A 19719-nucleotide genomic window follows, 5' to 3' on the forward strand; every position below is an offset into this window, starting at 1 on the left:
CTCCCATACACAGATGTGCTCGCTCTCAGAGTGCTGATGTGTTCTCTATATGAGACTCTGCCAGACATCTCTAACAGCGGCTTATCTCCAGAAGCACAAAAGGATCAACAGTCTGAAATCGGACATGCCTGATTCTTATCTCCCCCAACAATCATCTGTCAGGGACCTAATACATATTAGACTGTCAGCCGAACCTGTCGACATCGTCTGGTTTGTAGGATGTTAGTCTTATGTTAATGGAGGCTTTTATATATTTCTATATAAAACCTTATTATGGCAAGGGAAAAAGTTATTTTGTACTGCACTGCCAAGAATACCAATACCAGGCACGAAAAAGACACATGCAGTGTCAGATGGCACATCAGTAATCGGTTTTCAAACTGACAATTGATGACAATCTGAGACCGCATATGTCTTTTTTTGCATCTGAATGTCAAAATACTGTCTATTTAAACCCGCACAGGGGTTTAGTCCTGTACTTGTGGTTTGTCCTGAGGAAGAAGTTTGTTATACTTTGAAACGCATTGACAATAAACCGCATTCTTTTATCTTGGTTCCTGATTCCTTCTTGGAATTCCCATTGATATTCTTGGCAGCGCAGAACAAAACCCCTTTTTTCCTTGCCATTATATCATGGACAGATTGTGAGTCTGCAGCAGCCATATCAAGTGTATTGTATGTTGTGGTTTCACAACCCGACCAGGTGAGCAATTCCCTGTACCCTGGCATCCTTGTCACATGGATAAGACACTATTGCGCCATTGTTTTTTTCAGCTCTTCTACACTATAAGAGCTTATTGGCAGATCTGTGTCCATATTTGGGCCACAAAAATGTACTGTTTTTTTTTTTTTTTCTTTTAGGATGAAAAATATTATCTCCGATCCTTAGGTGAAGACCCTCGCAAGGTAAAAAGTTAACATTATATTAAACCGATAGTGCAACTAGATGACTTCCGGAAAAACACAAACTGTTTTTTGTAGCCTATGAAAATACCTGCTCTACCCATACAGTAGGAAAATTAGAAGATTATTTATTTTTATCTCATTTATCCATTGTCATGCAGTGATTAGATTAGACCCTACATGGGTTATAACATTTTTCAGACTTTTATGGTGTCCTTGTGTTGTATCACTTTCTATGAACCCCAAAGACTTCAATGGAGATGAACACTTACAAGTGCAAGCACCTCTTCATTCTCTTGATAGCTCTGTAACAGGAAATGAGTTTGGATTTATTTCAATTAAAAAAAATGACATTGGATTGAGATATTTGTATTAAAATAAAAAATCTCATGTGAATGATTCTGCTTTTCACACCACCTCCTGTTTTGTTTCCTATATGCAGGACCTTGCAGACATCAGCAAACAGTTTCCAGAGTTGGCAGAAGACATTCAGATACCTGAATTTTTTGAGAAAGACCAGTTTTTCTCCAGTGTGTTCCGAATCAGCTCACCAGGACTACAGCTCTGGACACATTATGATGTATGATAGAACCATAGAAATACAAACAACTTTTCTAAACTATGGCTACTGCTCCATTTCCCTCTGATTTACGTACCGTATATATCTTAAATTTTACATTTTGGATTGATATATTTAAATATGTGTTCCAGTTTAATTGAGTTTCTCTTGAAGTAAAAGTCATACTTATCAGATAAGGCAGGGCTAAATTTCCTTGTCTTCTACATTAGACAGAGCAGGGGGGAAAGAGTGCTTCTGTAAGAAGAGGAGGAGAAGGCTGATCATTTAGGAAACACATAGAATCATTATTTACAGTATTTTTCAGAATTCACTGCTATATATATAAAAAATAATATTTTTATTCTCTTTTTTTTCTTCCAATATTTGATATAAAAGAGAGATGCGGGAATTAAAGAGGGGGATTGCTGATTTTTTTTCTCTCCAGTATTTATCCAACAAATCCACAAGAAAATCTGCAATACCCTGACGTATGCTGTTTAGATTACATTTTCCTGCAAAAGTCAGAAGCCTCAGTTTTTTTTGTAACAGATTTGCATCTGTGGAATTGTTTGTAAATCTAGATTCTCCAGATCAGAATTTGCAGTACTATAATATGACTTCCCCAATAAAATCAGCAAACAATCTGCGACAGAATTGGCATGCTGCAGGTTATAAAATCTGCACCGCAAGTCAAATTCAGCAATGAAAATTTATTTTTTAAATGGATGTTTTTTTCAATTTTTTTTTATGTCATACAATTACCTGTACTGTATTCTGCTGCAGATTCTGATCTGCAGGTTAAAAGCGAAGCAAATCATGTGAGTTTGCCTTATTACAATACCCTTAAATAGGATTGCACGTTCTGATGATTCTTCTTGTATATCTGACTCAAAAATCTTCTTCTAGGTTATGGATAACTTGCTGATTCAGGTGACAGGAACAAAACGGGTGGTCTTATACAGCCCACGGGATGCTCCTTTTCTATATTTATCAGGTAAAGAAAAGAACATTGCTGAATATTAGTCATTGGTCCGGCACAGGTATGAGGTTTGGACTTTATACACCAGGTTGTACAATGTTGCTTTTAAATCTGTGATATAGACTGATCTGAGGTACATATTTATATTAATGAAGTTTCAAGAACTGAATATGTTTTCTTATTTTTTCCAGGTGACAAATCTGAAGTGTTAGATGTGGATAACCCAGATTTGATCAAATATCCTCTTTTTTCACAAGCTAGAAGATATGAATGTACCTTACAAGCTGGAGATGTGCTGTTTATCCCAGGTGAATAATTGTATTTGTATAAACTTGCTAACAAATAAAGTAGCACTCTAACGCTAAGTATGCGAACATGAAATATATGAAATATGAATAGCATTACTGCTGTAGAAAATAGAAATAAATGAGAAATTGGCCAATTCATGTGTACCTGGTAGCCGCGATAAGGCGTTTCTCAAAATACCAGGACCCTATCAATGTGAATACCTCTCCAAGAGACAGCCGTCTGCTTCTGTATGGGATAATAAGATCCTGCTGTAATTAAAATCGCCTGTGGCATAGAGGCGGGGTGCTCAATCAAAGCTTATACATGGAAACAGAAAAAACTGACCGCCACTTCTAAAAGAAGACATAGGTGTGAACAAGTATAAACTTGTCAGACAGATAACTGACCTTAGAAAATGTCAGCCATGTATTGTCATGCATTGTTCTTGCTAACAAGAGAAACGACATTGATGGCATATCACCAAGAAAGCTTATGTCATCAATGTCCAATTAGTAGGTATCAGACTGCTGTGACCCTCCCAAGATTACTTAAAGGGATTGTCTGGTCTTAAGCCATGTTTGCAGTCATTCTATGTGACTGCAGACTTGTGAATCCTTACATTATGTGTACTGCGCACTGTGAGGCTTTTCCTTTGCTGGCGCCGGGAGTGGCAGGTCAGGAAACTGCTAGTATGCGATGTGCATATTACTGGCCACATTCCAACTCGATGGGCACAAATGTATTGAGCGAACCCGGAAACAGTCTAGTCGGAATGTGGTCGGGAATATGCATATCATATACTTGTGATCTAAAAATGTAAAAAGTGGCTTACTTAACCCCTTCCCGCCGCAGCCCTTTTCCGTTTTTATTTTTTGCTCCCCTTCTTCCCAGAGCCATAGCATTTTTATTTTTTGGTCAATATGGCCATGTGTTGGCTTATTTTTTGCGGGACGAGTTGTAGTTTTGAACGCCACCATTGGTTTTACCATATCGTGTACTGGAAAACAGGGAAAAAAATTCCAAGTGCGGTGAAATTGCAAAAAAAAGTTCAGTTCCACAATTGTTTTTTTTTTTTACCATGTTTACTAAATGCTAAAACTGACCTGCCATTATTATTCTCCAGGTTATTACGAGTTCGTAGACACCAAACATGTATAGGTTCTTATTTGAGTGGTAAAAAAAATCCAAAGTTTAAAAAAAAAAAAAAAAAGTTCAACTGGACATTACAAGAGATGTGTCTATTGGGGTGTGTACTTCTAACCTATCATTACAAACACTTCCAGATGTCATCTCACATTGCTGTTAGCTTTGACCCTCCCCACAAACTGACTGTTGTAAGACAAGATCTGTAAGTGTTTGTAATCTAATATATATAATCGTCTTATCCCGTCTGTCTGTCCTTCTATCCAGGAAATCCCGCGTCGCTGATTGGTCCAGCCGCGGCCAATCAGCGACGCGGGATTTCAGAAAAAGATGGGGGCTGTTAGCGGCTCATCTGCCGCACGGAGGTCAGCTGCGATGCAAAGGGAGATGACCGGCGCTCCCGGCTGTTCGCAGCAGAAGTACCCTGACCGGCGGCACCGCTGACCTCCATGCGGCTACCGTCGGGAGATCAGCGGCTAGGGCTGCTGATCTCCCGACGGCAAGTGTGAAGGGAGGACCGGGGAGCGGCGCCGCTGGTTGGGATACTTCTGCTGCGAGCAGCCGGTCATCTCCCGACTGCTCGCAGCGGAAGTACCCGCACAGGCAGCGCCGCTCCCCGGTCCTCACTAATACGATTCGCTGATTTGGCGCCAAATTTAAACACCACTCTGCACAGAGGTCAGCGGCGATGCAGCCGGGAGATGACCCGGTCATCTCCTGGCTGCTCGCAGCAGAAGTACCCTGACCGGCGGCGCCGCTGACCTCCATGCGGCTACCGTCGGGGAGCGGCGCCGCCGGTCGGGATACTTCTGCTGCGTGCAGCCGCTCATCTCCCGGCTGCTCGCAGCAGAAGTACCCGCACAGGCAGCACCGCTCCCCGGTCCTCACTAATACGATTCGCTGATTGGTGATATTGGCACCAAATTTAAACACCGCTTTGCTGATTGGTCGCCAGCCGCGACCAATCAGCAATATTGGCACCAAATTTAAGCACCGCTCTGCTGATTGGTCGCGGCCGTGAAAATGTGTCGCTCAGGAGTAAGGCTGTAGCGCCCCACAGAGTCGGAAATTCTCCGGGGTCTCAGCTACCGGGGGTAACTGAGACCCTGGAGAGTTTGATCAGGGCTGTTTTTTACGATGCCTGCTCACGTGATCACCATTATTCAGTGAATAACGGCGATCACGAAAAAAAGAAAGTGTGCCGGTGGTTGCAATGATTTCTCTCTCCTCTGACATGATATACATGTCAGAGGAGAGAGAAATGAAGCCCCCCGAGCCCACCCAGTACCTGTATGGTCCCCAGATCTCACCCTGATTGTCCCCCGAAATCTTCCTGTCCCCCGACAACAATAGAGAATTTTCTCTATTGGTTCCTTTTGATCACTGTGATAAACCCTATCACAGTGATCAAAAGAAAAAAATAATAAATCAAAACCCCCTTTGCCCCTTCCCCCCTCCCTTAGGTAGATAAAAATTATAAAATATATTTTTTCCCATTCTTTGCAGTTAGGGTTAGGCTTGTGTTAGGCTATGTGCACACAATCAGTAGCCGTAGTGTGCTTATGCAACGACAAACCCGCAGCAGCCAGCTGTTACAGCATAGTGGATGGGATTTGTAGAAATCCCTTGTGCAATATGCGTCTCCGTACACCTGCGGATCACCCGCGGAAACTGACATGCGGTGCATCTTTCCAGACCGCTGCATGTCAATTTCTCTTGCGGGTCCGGATGCAGGCTTTCCCCATAGACCTAACCTCTATGAGGAAAGTCGGCAGGTGAAAAAAAAAAAAAAAATGGTGCCACTCATTTGCATATTGAGCGGAAGCCATCGGCCGCTATCCCGCAGTGTCGGTGCCGCAGGCGGCTCTGGACAGTGTGCACATACGCTTAGGGTTAGCGTTTTATTAGGGTTGTGTTAAGGTTAGGGTTAGGATTAGGATTGTGTTAGGGTTGGGGTAAGCTTGTGTTAAGGTTGGGGTAAGGTTGTGTTAGAGTTGCGTTCAAGACTAATGACAACATATTCAATATGATGACCTAATGTTATCAAATTCAGTGTCGTACCTCTGATAAAATCCCTGAGGTGTCTCATTTCCAAAATTGGGTCACTTGAGGGGCGTTTCCACTGTTTAGGCACATCAGGGGCTCCCCAAACACGACATGGCGTCCACTAATTATTCAAGCAAATTTACATTCTAAAAGTCAAATGGCGCTCCTTCCCTTCCGAGCCCTGCCGTGCGCCCAAACAGTGGGTCCAATTTTGGGGCTTGTAAGGACTGCTCATATTGTGCTGTCTAATAACGGTGGTCAGTCTCACTGCAAAACAAAAGAAAAAGTGTTATTAATATCTCGAGAATGGCTGAAAAATTGAATAAGCAGTAAACTGCAAAATTGCTTGGATTTACGAGCCCCATCCGCTAATATCCATTTATGAAGATGAGAATAATTCTTTATATTCAGTATTAGTTTATGTTTTTTATCTCTTTACGTTTATATTATTTACCGTATTTTTCGGACTATAAGACGCACTTTTTTCCTCCAAAATTTGAGGAAAGTGGGGGAGCGTGTTATAGTCCGAATACTATATTACTGTATGGCCGTGAATTGTGGTGGGTGTGGGGGAGCGGTAGCGGGGGATCAGCGTGGCACAGGAGGCAGCAGCCACCTGCTACAGCCTACGCTGTGGCCGCTACTAAAGAAAGATCCTAGTTACTTACCGGTAACGGGATTTTACAGAGCCCATGACAGCACCACCTGAGAGAGGGTATCCGCCCACCAAGGACAGGAACCTACTGAATAAAAAGGCGGTACCTCTCCTCCGCATCAGTTTTTTGTTTCAGAGCATGAGAGGGCCTCCGAAGACAGGTTAATACATAACCACCACCTCAACATATGTACTAAACACCTTAAAAAAAGTGCACACCACAGTGATAAAGGGGAGGGAATTAATAGGGTGCTGTCATGGGCTCTGTAAAATCCCGTTACCGGTAAGTAACTAGGATCTTTTCCCCTTCTCCCATGACAGCACCACCTGAGAGATTTATAGAGATTAAATACCAGAGGGAGGGATCACCGCTTGCAACACCCTTCTACCAAAGGACAGATCAGTAGAAGAGGAAAGGTCAAGACGGTAATGTTTGTAAAATGTAGCAGGGGATGACCAAGTTGCCGCCTTACATATAATGTCGATGGGCACATCCGCCTTCTCAGCCCAGGAAGCAGCTACCGCTCTGGTGGAATGGGCCTTCAGGTTCTCAGGAACCGGCAGATTGTTAGAAGAGTAGGCTAAGGTAATAGTATCCCTGACCCATCTAGCTATGGTCCCCCTTGTAACCTTAAGTCCTTTCCTAGCCCCCTGAAAGGATATAAATAAAGCGTCACTCTTTCTCCAGGCTTTTGTCACTTCCAAATACTGGACTAACACCCTCCTAACATCTAAGGTGTGAAGCTTATATTCCTCAGAATCCCTAGGATTAGGATAGAAGGAAGGGAGAGTGATTACTTGCGTCCTATGGAACTTGGAGGCTACCTTTGGAAGATAGGCCGGGTCTGGTATTAAGATTACTCTATCCATACATACTTGAGTGAATGGATGGTTAATGGATAGTGCGTGTAAGTCACTGACTCTACGAGCTGATGTCAGGGCCACCAATAGCGCAGTCTTTAAGGTTAAGATTTTTTCTGAAACCTTCTCTAAGGGCTCGAAGGGAGGTTTGGTTAATGCTTCCAGAACTAAATTAAGGTCCCAAGGAGGCATTCTTGGAACAGGAATAGGTCTGGATCTATGACAGGCTTTAATAAATCTAATGATCCATCTATTTGCTGCCAAGTCATAATTATACAGTGCCCCCAGAGCAGATACCTGTACCTTAAGAGTACTGGTAGCTAGTCCCATGTTTAACCCCTTCTGGAGGAATTCTAGTATGGCCTCAATAGGAACCCTCCCTTTGGCAGACTGACCCGAGGTAGACAAGAACTTAGCCCAGGTTCTACCATAGATTCTAGTTGTTATCGGCTTTCTACTTGCTAGAAGGGTAGTAACAAGATCTGGAGAAAACCCCCTTTGCGTCAATAGCGACCTCTCAAAATCCAAGCCGTCAAATGCAGGCCCGCTCTTTGGGGATGACAGACTGGGCCCTGCCTGAGGAGATCCGGGATGTCCGGAAGAACCCATGGATCTGCTTGGGACATTCTCTTCATCCAAGTGAACCATGGTCTCTTGGGCCAGAACGGGGCGATCAATATAACCCTCGCCCGTTCCTCTCGGATCTTCCTCAGGATAGTAGGGATCAGTACTAAAGGGGGAAAGGCATAAGCTAGAGTGAAATCCCACTGAATCTGCAGCGCGTCCACCGCAAACGCCCCCTCTTTTGGATTCAGGGAGCAAAAGGTTTCGGTCTTCCGATTGTGTCTGTTTGCAAACAGATCTATCTGGGGCTGTCCCCACCGATCCACAATCTGCTGAAAAACGGCTGGATTCAACTCCCACTCTCCTTGTTTCAAGATGTGACGACTCAAGAAATCGGCCTTTATGTTCTCTTCCCCTTTTATATGCAGTGCCGAGAGCGTAACCAGCCGACTCTCGGCAAACCTGAAGATCTGATCCGCTATTAACATCAGAGGGAGAGACCTGGTACCCCCCTGATGATTGATGTAGGCGACTGTTGATCTGTTGTCTGACATTATCCTGACGTGAGGACCCTGAAGAACAGAACTGAATTCTTTTAGCGCGTTTCTGGCTGCCAACAGCTCTTTCATGTTGGAAGAGAGGCTTGTCTCGCTGTCCGACCAGAGGCCTTGTACAGAACGATCCCTTAGGTGAGCTCCCCAACCTTCCGCACTTGCGTCTGTTGTAATTGTATCCGACACCTGGAAGGTCCAAGGAACCCCCAAAGATAGGTTGACCGGAGATGTCCACCAGTCCAGGGAGTTGATCACAACATCTGGAAGAGATATTTTCCCATTCAGGCGACCTTTGAGCCGCCTGTCCGCTGCCAGAATCTCCTGTTGAAGACATCTGGAATGGTGCTGGGCCCACTGAACCGCCGGAATGCAAGACGTCATTGTACCCAACAGAGACATTGCACTCCTCAGGGTGATGGTCGGATTGCTGACAATCTGAGATGTTAGGGATCTGATCTTCAGTTTCTTTTCCTCTGGCAGAAGACAGGTTTGGTTTTCCGAGTCCAGAATGAGACCCAGGAAAGACTGAACCCTCTTTGGTTCCAGCCTTGACTTCTCCAGATTTAACAGCCAACCTAGGCGTCTTAGACTGGCCATGACGTCCGCCAGGGCTAGAGCACAGAGTTGACTTGATCTGCCCACTACTAAGAAATCGTCCAGATAAGGGATGACTAAAATATCTCTTTCCCTCAAGTGCGCTGTGACCTCCAGAATGATTTTTGTGAAGACTCTCGGCGCCATGGAAATGCCAAAGGGAAGAGCTGCGAACTGAAAATGCCTTACGTGCCTGCCGAATTGTACAGCTACTCTTAGAAACTGTTGATGATCTGGCAAAATCGGGACGTGGTAGTAGGCGTCCTTCAGATCGAGGACGCACATAAAACAGTCTGGAAATAACATCTTTATGGCTGATTTTATTGTTTCCATCTTGAAAGGCCTGTAGATTAAATGGTCGTTCAGTCTCTTTAAGTTCGCAATGGTCCTGAAGGAGCCGTCCGGCTTCTTTATTAGGAAGAGGGTCGAATAGAATCCTCTTCCTTGCTCGGGTGCAGGTGTTTCCACCAGAACTCCTTTCCTGAGCAGAGAGAGAACTTCCTGCTGTAAGGCTATCTGTTCCACTAAACCTCTGGGGGCTGATATTTTGACAGTGTTCTTGGGCCTGCTCTTGAACTCTAGTGTGAGCCCCCTCCTGATTATCCCTAAGATCCAAGAATTGGATGAAATTTTCTTCCAGGCAGGCAGGAAGTGGGACAATCTTCCTCCCACCTGGGGGGAACTGTCACTTAGGGGCTTTCTTATTCTCGGAGGAGGGACCCCCAAACATGAAGCCTCTGCTATACGGCTTTCGGTCTTTCCAGCTACCTTGGTCTCTGGGAGCTTTACTGCGGCTGTATTTTCTCTTCCGAAAGGAACTGTTAAATCGGGAACCAGACACCATGGGAAATCCATGTTTTTTGTCTGCGGCTTTATCTAGGATGTCATCTAGACCTTTGCCGAACAAGAAGTCCCCCTCACAAGGGATTGAGCACAGTTTAGACTTTGACTGCACATCTCCTGGCCAGCTCTTGAGCCATAGCGCCCTACGGGCTGCATTAGAGAGGTTTGCTGACCGGGCAGCCAGCCTAACTGAATCTGCCGATGCATCTGCCAGGAATGCAGCCGCTCCCTGCATAAGAGGAAGGTCTGATAGAATTTTCTCCCTGGACACATTCCCCCTGATCTGGTCTTCCAATTGTTGAAGCCAGATCATCATAGATCTAGCAGTGCAGGTCGCTGCTACTGCCGGTTTAAGGGCCCCTGCTGACGACTCCCAGGTTTGCTTAAGGAAGGACTCCGCTTTTTTATCCAGCGGGTCTTTTAAGGCTCCTAAATCCTCAAAGGGCAGAGTGGATTTTTTTGAAGATTTTGAAATGGCCACGTCAATCTTAGGGGTTTTGTCCCATTTAGCCGCATCCTCATCCTCAAAGGGGTACCTCCGCTTGGAGGATGACGGCAGCTGACCCTTCCTCTCCGGTTTCTTCCATTCCCTTTCTATCAGAGATTTAATCCTGTCATTGACCGGGAATGAGCGTCTCCTCCTTTGGTCTAAGCCCCCGAACATAACATCCTGGACTGTTCTGGGCACTTTGGTATCGGTAATACCCATAGTCCCTCTGACGGCTTTAACTAGTCTCTCAGTATTATCAACCGAAAAACAAGGTCTGCCCCCCCCATTATCATCCGAAGACTCCGATGACGATGAGGAGTGATTAGAGGAGGAAGGCAGTTCTCTCGTAAAACGGGACTCCACTGATTCCTCTGATTCTGAAGAAACTAGTTTTCGCTTCTTCTTTTTGAGTGAGGTTAAGCCTCTTAAAGACTCTCTGACCTCTGTCTGGATTAGATCCTTTAATTCTAAAGAAAACCTGGGGGACTCTTCTGCAATGGTTTTCTGAATACAGTCTGAGCATAGGTTTTTGGCATAGGAGGTGGGAAGACCGATTTTGCATAAAGCACACTCCCTGTTTTTATTTTTAGCACTACACTTCTTCGCCTCCTGCCCCAAGAAATAAAAGGAGAAGAAGGAGGAAAAGAGAGAGAGAGAGAAGAGCACATTATTCAAGGTGAGACTTTCACGAAGATCACTCACCACACTGCCGTTCAGACTAGGGTACCGGAGGCGGTGGTTGCCGTTCACATGAGGGCTCCCATCTGGCGGAGGTGGACTGACGAAGTCTTTTCTGACCAGTCTTGCCGGAACTCGTACGCCCCTCACTGCTGTGACTTTGTCGATGGGAAGATTCCCGTTCCATTTGTTTGAGCTGCTTGCGCTGCTTTGATGGCTGTGGCTGCTGCTGTACTTCCTGTGGCGGTGACAGCTGCTGCCCAGGTGACTGCGGTTCCTCATTCATCATGGCGGGGATGCAGACACCGCCATCCTGATTGCTCCCCATCCTTAAAAGCAGTAGGGCTCCACCTCCTTTAGGCTCCTCCCCTTCCGGCAGCGTGCTCATCTCTCTTTTTCCTTTTTTTTTTTTTTTTAATTTTAGCCAGCTGGCGCGCTACCCGCAGATCCACCTGCCTCTGCGCGTGCGCAGCCCAGCGGCACCCGGCGCGCTTGCAGCGGGATGACAGCTTCCCACCCGCGCATGCGCAGACCCGGTTTCCGGCGCACTCCGTGATAGGGCGCGTCAGCACCCCGCGCGTGCGCAGCCCGGACTTCCGGCGCGCTCCGTCAGAGGGTGCGACGCGACCCCCACGTGCGCAGCCCGGAAGACCTGCCGGCCGGCGCGCTCAGTTCATCTTTGCGAGGCGCAGACCCGGCCGCAGGCCCCGGCGCACGCGGGGAGGCATCCGAAGGAAAACAGCACCTCCTCCCCACACGCAGACCCGGGCAGCAGCCAGACGGGCTGGGAACAGGGACCATCTGCTGCTTCCACGGCCTCCAGGCCGCACCATCCATAATCCAGGTACGTGAGGTACCACCTGGTGAGGCTCCCATCAGGGACAGGAACCAAAAACTGATGCGGAGGAGAGGTACCGCCTTTTTATTCAGTAGGTTCCTGTCCTTGGTGGGCGGATACCCTCTCTCAGGTGGTGCTGTCATGGGAGAAGGGGAAAAATGAATATTCCCTGCTCCCCACGCCCATGGGGATAGCAGTGACTATTCCGGCACAGCATCTCACACTGTGTGAGGCAGGGACGCCATGCGCTTCTCATACAGTGAACGTCTCGGCAGCAGAGCAGGACAGCGCTGGAGGAGAGAGGAGGTGAGTATGATTGTTTATTTTTTTTTGTGGGCAGCGTGATGGGGGCTCAAGGGGTGCCAAGCATTACCAAGATGAGGATCAGGGGTGCCATGAATTCCAGGATGGGGGATCAAGGGGTGCCATGAATACTAGGATGGGGATCAGGGGGTGCCATGAATACCAGGATGAGGGATAAAGGGGTGCCATACATACCAGGATGGGGATCAAAGGGTGCCATGAATACCAGGATGGGGGATAAAGGGGTGCCATGTATACCAGGATGGGGGGGGGGATCAAGGGGTGCCATGCATACCAGGATGGGGGGGGGATCAAGGGGTGCCATGCATACCAGGATGGGGGATCAAGGGGTGCCATGCATACCAGGATGGGGGATCAAGGGGTGCCATGCATATGAGGATGGGGATGAGGGCCACGTATACCAGGAAGGAGGGGCCATACATACCAGAATGGAGGATATTAACAGAATTGTGAGACATTACCCCAATACCAGTGGCAGCAGCAGACCCCCTCCCCCATAACGGCATCATGACCACATCTTTTGCTTATATTTTTTTCCCTATTTTCCTCCTCTAATACCTACATGAGTCTTATGGTCTGCTGCGTGTTATAGTCCGAAAAATACGGTAGCTTTTAGTACAATAGCATTTTGTCTCTTACTATAGACATCAATCAACCTTAGGAGCGCTAGGATGGGCTGGGCTTATGAATACATTGACTCAGCTTTGCTTTGCTTTATTGACTCCACTGCTTCATATAAGTATAGTTTATTTCTACCATGTTTCTAGAACATAAGTTTTCTTTAAATTATAGCCATGAGCATGTCTTTTTACGCAGTAGTAATTTTTCCCTATATCATCTGTGAAAATAATCGTATTTATTCTTATTGGTCTAGCCCTCTGGTTTCACAATACAGTTGCTGAGGAGTTTGGAGTTGGAGTAAATGTCTTTTGGAGGCATCTACCATCTGATTGCTATGATAAAACAGATACGTACGGTAACAAGGACCACACAGCAGCCTCAAGAGCCGTGCAGATTTTGGATCGGGCGCTAAAGACACTTGATGAATTGCCTGAAGAATACAAAGATTTTTATGCTAGGAAAATGGTAGTGCGGATACAGAATAAAGCCTACAGTACAAACTATGAATAACATTTGTTACACAGACTGGATGTATAATCACCCCTTTTATAACTAGAAAACATTTCTGCAGCTCTGTTCTCTTGAAATGGATAGTAAATTTATAACAATTGCCACAAAGAAACTTTCAAAGTGGCCAAAAGTGTGAACCTGTCATTTACTTGTGGCATTCAGCTTTCTTTGGGTATTTTTACACTGATTACAATGTTTTCCTGTGTAGTAGCATTGATTCTCAGTGGGCTTATGTTTATTCTACACTCACAAATACATCAGCATGTAACACACACTTCTGTAGAATTGTCGCTTTTCCCAACTTTCTCAGTAGTCAAAGAAGGCCCGACTTATGTTTGGTTGTTACAATAAGTTCTTCTTAAACAGTGGTAAGAGAAAGGAATGCCCAACGAGAGGAGCTCCGTAGTAATAAAACTTCATATTTATCAGATAGTTAAAATTCAATCCAGTAGTTGAATACACACGAGGGGTTAGAGTAGAACCTACGTGTTTTGGCATGTAGCCTTATTAAAGCTACACGCTAGAACGCTTAGGCTGTGAAGCAGCAAGACGTCAGCAGGGACGCTCCTTCAACTGAGCAGACTGGAAGAGGAAGAGCTGCCCGTTGACGTGACGTCAGATGGAGCCACAGAATCGCCAGCGCCGTGCAGAACAGGCAGATAGTTAGGAACTACCTGCCTGCAAGTCCTTAGCCACGTAAGAAAAAAAAACCCCAAAAGTCCCGAAATAACCCCTTTAAATACTAATTTAAATCTCTCAGTTCTTATTAATACGCCCTCAGTTTTGTACGATTCCAGCCCAAAGACTTTATACAGTCCTATTTTCTGGAATTTAAAAACGTATTAAAAGCCAGATTTTTTTTTAAATGTGATGGGTATTTATCAAATGTAATAGCAGTTATTGTTTTTAATATTTGATACAAACTGTTTTCATGGATTTTTTTTTATTACAAATTATGATGATTACATGACTGGTAATGTGAAAAAAAAGCTACAAAAAATGCTTCAGAAAAACACCATATTCAAAGCATGCTGCTTTCGAAAAAACAAAACACCTTAACAATGCATATCAAAACATGGTTGGGCACATGTATCAAAACTATCTAAAAAGAAAGAACTTTGTTGCCATAGCAACCAATCACTGCAGCTTTCATCTTACCAGTGATAAACTCAGGTTCCTGTGGACAAGAGTTTCCGGTTAGACAGTTTTGATAAATGAGGCCCATTATATATAGATTTCCATGTATACTTTAAATGGTATGTATCATTTAAATTTGTTTATGTTATTTCCCATTAAAATGTGGTACAGATCAGTGTGGTCCAGGTCCCAAGACCCCCCACCAATTACTCAAGACTTCTCGGAAGCACTCAACTCCTCCATGAGTGCACGGACAAGAGCGGTGTACTGACAATAGACTATGGGTCTGCACGGACAAGAGCGGCATACTGACTCAATAGACTATGGGACTGCACGGACAAGAGCAGTGTACTGACTCAATAGACTATGGGTCTGCACGGACAAGAGCGATGTACTGACAATAGACTATGGGTCTGCACGGACAAGAGCGGCATACTGACTCAATAGACTATGGGACTGCACGGACAAGAGCAGTGTACTGACTCAATAGACTATGGGTCTGCACGGACAAGAGCGGCATACTGACTCAATAGACTATGGGACTGCACGGACAAGAGCAGTGTACTGACTCAATAGACTATGGGTCTGCACGGACAAGAGCAGCGTACTGACAATAGACTATGGGACTGCATGGACAAGAGCGATGTACTGACAGACTATGGGTCTGCACGGACAAGAGCAGCGTACTGACAATAGACTATGGGTCTGCACGGACAAGAGCAGCGTACTGACAATAGACTATGGGTCTGCACGGACAAGAGCGGTGTACTGACTCAATAGACTATGGGTCTGCACGGACAAGAGCGGTGTACTGACTCAATAGACTATGGGTTTGTAGAGTGCCGTGCGCTCATGCAGCAGTGGAATGCTAGTGCTTGCAGGATTGTGTGCTGAGCAGTCCTTTTGGATCAGGAACGCCACCGACATACTGCCTTTTTATTTTACCTCAACGAGTGTAAAAATATATACATTAAACAAAATAACAGTCCTCATTTAACAGTTCTGAATTTTTTTATTCATCTAGCATAATTACAGTTAGTACAGAAAAGGCAAAAACAGGACAATTTCCTTTTACATATTGACAAAAAAAACCCTCACTTTCATCTGATTCGTGAACAAGCAGGGCCTCATTACAGCTATTCGTGGATTCACAAACATTTGTACCATAGATTACATGCAGACTGGAATGCAGTAACTTAACAGGAAAAAAAAACACTGAGAAAACGATTCAGTGCAGAAAGTAACACTCACATTTAGTGGACACTGCAGCATGGATTGCACACTCGTTGCATTCATTTCTATAGCATTCTAACTTGTGTCGATAACAACCAGGTAATATCAAAAAGGAAACCTTTCTATAATAAAAATAAAAAGATGAGCGTTTGTATTTTTGCATAGATGAGGAGTCTCACAAACTAAAGAGATCTGATCAACAGCTCTTCTCATAACAACTAAATGGAACTGGTCACATTGAAAATGCATTGTGCTCTGCACAACATAGAGAAGGAAACCAGAACAAAGAAATTCAGAAACAGAAACGTCACTGGCAAAGTGACAGCACTTCTAATCCAAAAGCGGTAAAATTACAGACTTATCTGGTATAAGGAGGACGAGGATGTTCAAGATCATTGTACATTTACCATTACGCATAGGGGACAGGTTACCTTTCAAGCAATCCAACACAATCTGTCTGTTCAAGCAACATCCACACTGGAGATCGCTGGTAAAGACCCAATTCTAAAAGCTGCTTGGTTGGGGTAAGATAAAAGAAAAATAATCCAGCATTAGAGAAAAAAAATATTTCTGAGAAAGGGGGTATTCTTACTGCTCGAAATACTTTACAAGGACTTTTAAATATTTAATATACCTTTCCTGTATATTGTATCTGGAGGATCAGTGTTGGGGCATCAAGGATCTATAATTGGACAATCGGTTTCAACATGGATGCAAAGACTATTTGACTAGGAGGATGATAATCGATCCAAGAAAGTAATAGTTGATTTTTATCTACTACCCCCTGCAGTGCAGTAAGTCACCCTTGAATTTACACAGATTTTATGGTGCATTAGATTTATTCTATTTCTGAGAACTGGATTATTTATTTTTCATTAAAGGAATTAACTAAATTAATATAGTACATTTTTTCATACAAACTAGATACCTAAAATGTTCCTGATTCTAGGTCTAGGAGTCCAGTGGATGGACGCTGTAAGTCAGTAAAGTCAAGCACCGGACTCCTAATACTACTATAGTAGGATGATCCTAGAAAAGTGCTGCCTGCAGATTACACAGTCCAATGTGGCAGGTCTCTGTTATATTACATGACAGTTAAAAAAAAAAAACAAAAAAAAAAAAAAACACACACACAGGGCACATATAGTTCCATGAAACGCTTAGGTCATAGTGACATCAATTGTTGTGATAGGTAAGCATCAGAGAGCTGAGACCTCCATCAATATCTAAAACAATGGAGGTGGGGGAAGACATCTTCAGAGTGCTGTGCCCCTTTGCATGTGATATCCTTTGTTCTGATGATCATTTGATAACAGTGTGTGGGGTACAGACTCGCATACGCTATATGGATCCATACACCGCTGGATAATTCCGCCCCTTTAGTTTAGTGGGGATCAACCAATGAAAACGTCTGAAAAGTTTAATGAAATGACAGTTACACTATAAATACATTAAGAAACCCTCTTACGCTCTGTTCGGTAGCTCTGGTACCGCATTTAACCATTACAGACTGCAATGCATCTACACTTTACAGGACAGACGTGTGACAGGAGGTTATGCAGCAGTTAAAGTGATAAAATATTGAAACTGTTGCCATACATTGCCAATACTGCTGCATGAAGATGCTTTCACATTGCGCCTAGTACACACTCGGTGGCACATGCTTCCGAATCCGCACAAAACGGAATTCAGATGTATGCACTGACGGGGCAATAGGCTATAATGGTGCTGTCAGAGCGAGTGTGCACTCTGCCGTGCATCATTTTCGAACGTGTACGCCTACTGGAGGCAGACACTCAAGAGTAGACTGCGCTTGGGCGCATGTACTAGACGCAATTTGAAAGCACCTACTGCCAAACTGGGGCTGCCCTTGTATTTAATAAAACAGTGGCCAGCCCCAGATGGGTGATTTTACTAAAGGCAGAATATTAACTAAAGCCTTGGGAAGGGTCCCTAATGTCCCACGTAAAGACCCGACTTTTGCTAGAACTTATGGGTTGTGGGATCCAGGCATACAGTGGGGGATCCCCCAAACTCTCCAGAACCTCTCACAAAAAAAGTGTGATACCGCTCTTTGCATTACACAAGCGTTTCCACTTTCTCAACTAAGATGTTACCAAACGGTAACCGCTGTGATGATCTAACATCCTCGAACAGTATGTGGCAAAGCTGGGGGAGTGCAAAGAATGGGATCTCCCTCTTTCATTGTAAGGCTGTGTGTCCACTATGCGTTTTTTAAGCGTTTCCGCAGCGGCAAATCCGCTGCAGAAACACTTAAACGCTTGGTAGAAGGCCTGTCATGTTCCCCAATGATAATCCGCATGTGCTTTGCACATGCTGTGGAAATTTCCGCTGCGGATTATCATTGCAGAAAAATACGCAGCATTACCAGTTATTCTGTGGAATCGCGGCGTTTTCGCCACCATTGACTTGCATTGGAACGCATGACATCAGCATCACTGCATCTGCAGATGCGGATACCATCCGTTTCAATGTGCGGATGGTACCCGGGTTTGGAGAAGAGGAGACTCTCCTCCGGACCCGGGTACCATAGAACTGTATAAAAAAAAAAAGAATAAAATAAAAATTATACTCACCTTCTGATGGCCGCGATGCGTCTTGGCTTGCCGGCAGCTCGCGATGGTCTAAAAAGGACCTGCCATGATGTCATTTAGTCATGTGACGGGTCACGTGACCACCGACGTCGGAGGTCGCGTGACCCGTCACATGACTAGATGACGTCATGGCAGGTCCTTTTGGTCCACCGCGAGCTGCCGGCAAGCAAAGACTCATCGGATAAGCACACCGGGGGCCATCAGAAGGTAAGTAGAATTTTTATTTTTTACCATTCTTTTACGGTCACACTATATAAATTCATGCCATTTGCATGGATTTATATAGTGTGACCAAGTTGTCAAGCACTTTCCAAGTGATGCTAAAATCGCTTGGAAAGCGCCTGTCAACCCGCATGTGGAAATGCATGTGAAGAACGCTTCACATCCGCATGTCCCTGGCAGGAAAAACGCATGTACAATCCGCATGTACAATCCACATGCGTTTTTTCTGCCAGAAAAATGCAGAAACGCTCAGGAAAAATCCGGACCATTTCTGCATCGTGGGCACATAGCCTAAGGGGCTGAGCAGCGCTCTGGGATCTCGCAACCCAGAAATTGAAGCCAAACTTTTGCTAGAAAGTCGGGCCCTTTCAGGAGACAGTGGGGACCCTTCTAAGGGGTTTTGTTAATACATGACATTTAGTAAAATCACCAGTCTGGTGCTGCCCACCCTTATTAAATCAAAGAGCAGCCCCAGATTGGTGATCTTTCAGTAATTATGATGGAAGGTTATACAGTCCTGCTACACTTTGTATAATCCTAATTGTCAGAGCAAGCAGAAAATCTTCCAGCCCTGAGTATATATGGCAAGATGAAGCCTGGAGGTGTGTTGTGAATGATAATGCCCAGTGTTACGTGTGCTGGTAGAGATGCTCAGAGGCCATGCTTCGGGATGTGGAGAATTTGTGGATACCTCTTGCGCTGCTGATTTATTGAAGATGTCAATTCAAAGAGATTTATTAACTTGCGTTTTTTTATTCAATGAGTTTCAAAGTAACAACCGCATCAGAAGAAGCGCCTGTCACTTTGAAACACGTTGAATAAAAACTGCAAGTTAATAAATCTCTTTGAATTGACATCTTCAATAAATCAGTAGTGCCGGAGGTATCCACAAATTCTCCAGATCCTGATATTCATCGGTATCGACAGCCAGTGGATCCGCAGCACGTAAACATCAAACTTAAACCGCTTAACACTACGGATCAGGTTAGCATAATCTAAAAAAAACCAAAAAAAAAAACCTTTAATGTTTGTTGGATAAGAGCCTATTTGCACTACGTTCTC

General features: G+C 44.7%; 1 protein-coding gene across 1 annotated transcript in view; it reads left to right on the forward strand.

Annotated features, from left to right (window-relative positions):
* Nucleotides 1–14316, forward strand: part of TYW5 (tRNA-yW synthesizing protein 5) — a 38274-nt gene extending 23958 nt beyond the window's left edge. Inside the window, exons 5-9 of the mRNA XM_073646440.1 lie at nt 862–906; nt 1346–1483; nt 2369–2456; nt 2633–2749; nt 13194–14316. Coding sequence (XP_073502541.1) covers nt 862–906; nt 1346–1483; nt 2369–2456; nt 2633–2749; nt 13194–13450 — 645 coding nt within the window. The 3' untranslated portion in view covers nt 13451–14316. The remainder of the gene's footprint in view (nt 1–861; nt 907–1345; nt 1484–2368; nt 2457–2632; nt 2750–13193) is intronic.
* Nucleotides 14317–19719: the final 5403 nt, after the last annotated feature.

The sequence above is a fragment of the Phyllobates terribilis genome, unplaced genomic scaffold, assembly GCF_046119375.1.
Source record: "Phyllobates terribilis strain yellow unplaced genomic scaffold, ASM4611937v1 Scaffold_9__5_contigs__length_417890890, whole genome shotgun sequence".
NCBI classification, from domain to species: Eukaryota; Metazoa; Chordata; class Amphibia; order Anura; family Dendrobatidae; genus Phyllobates; species Phyllobates terribilis.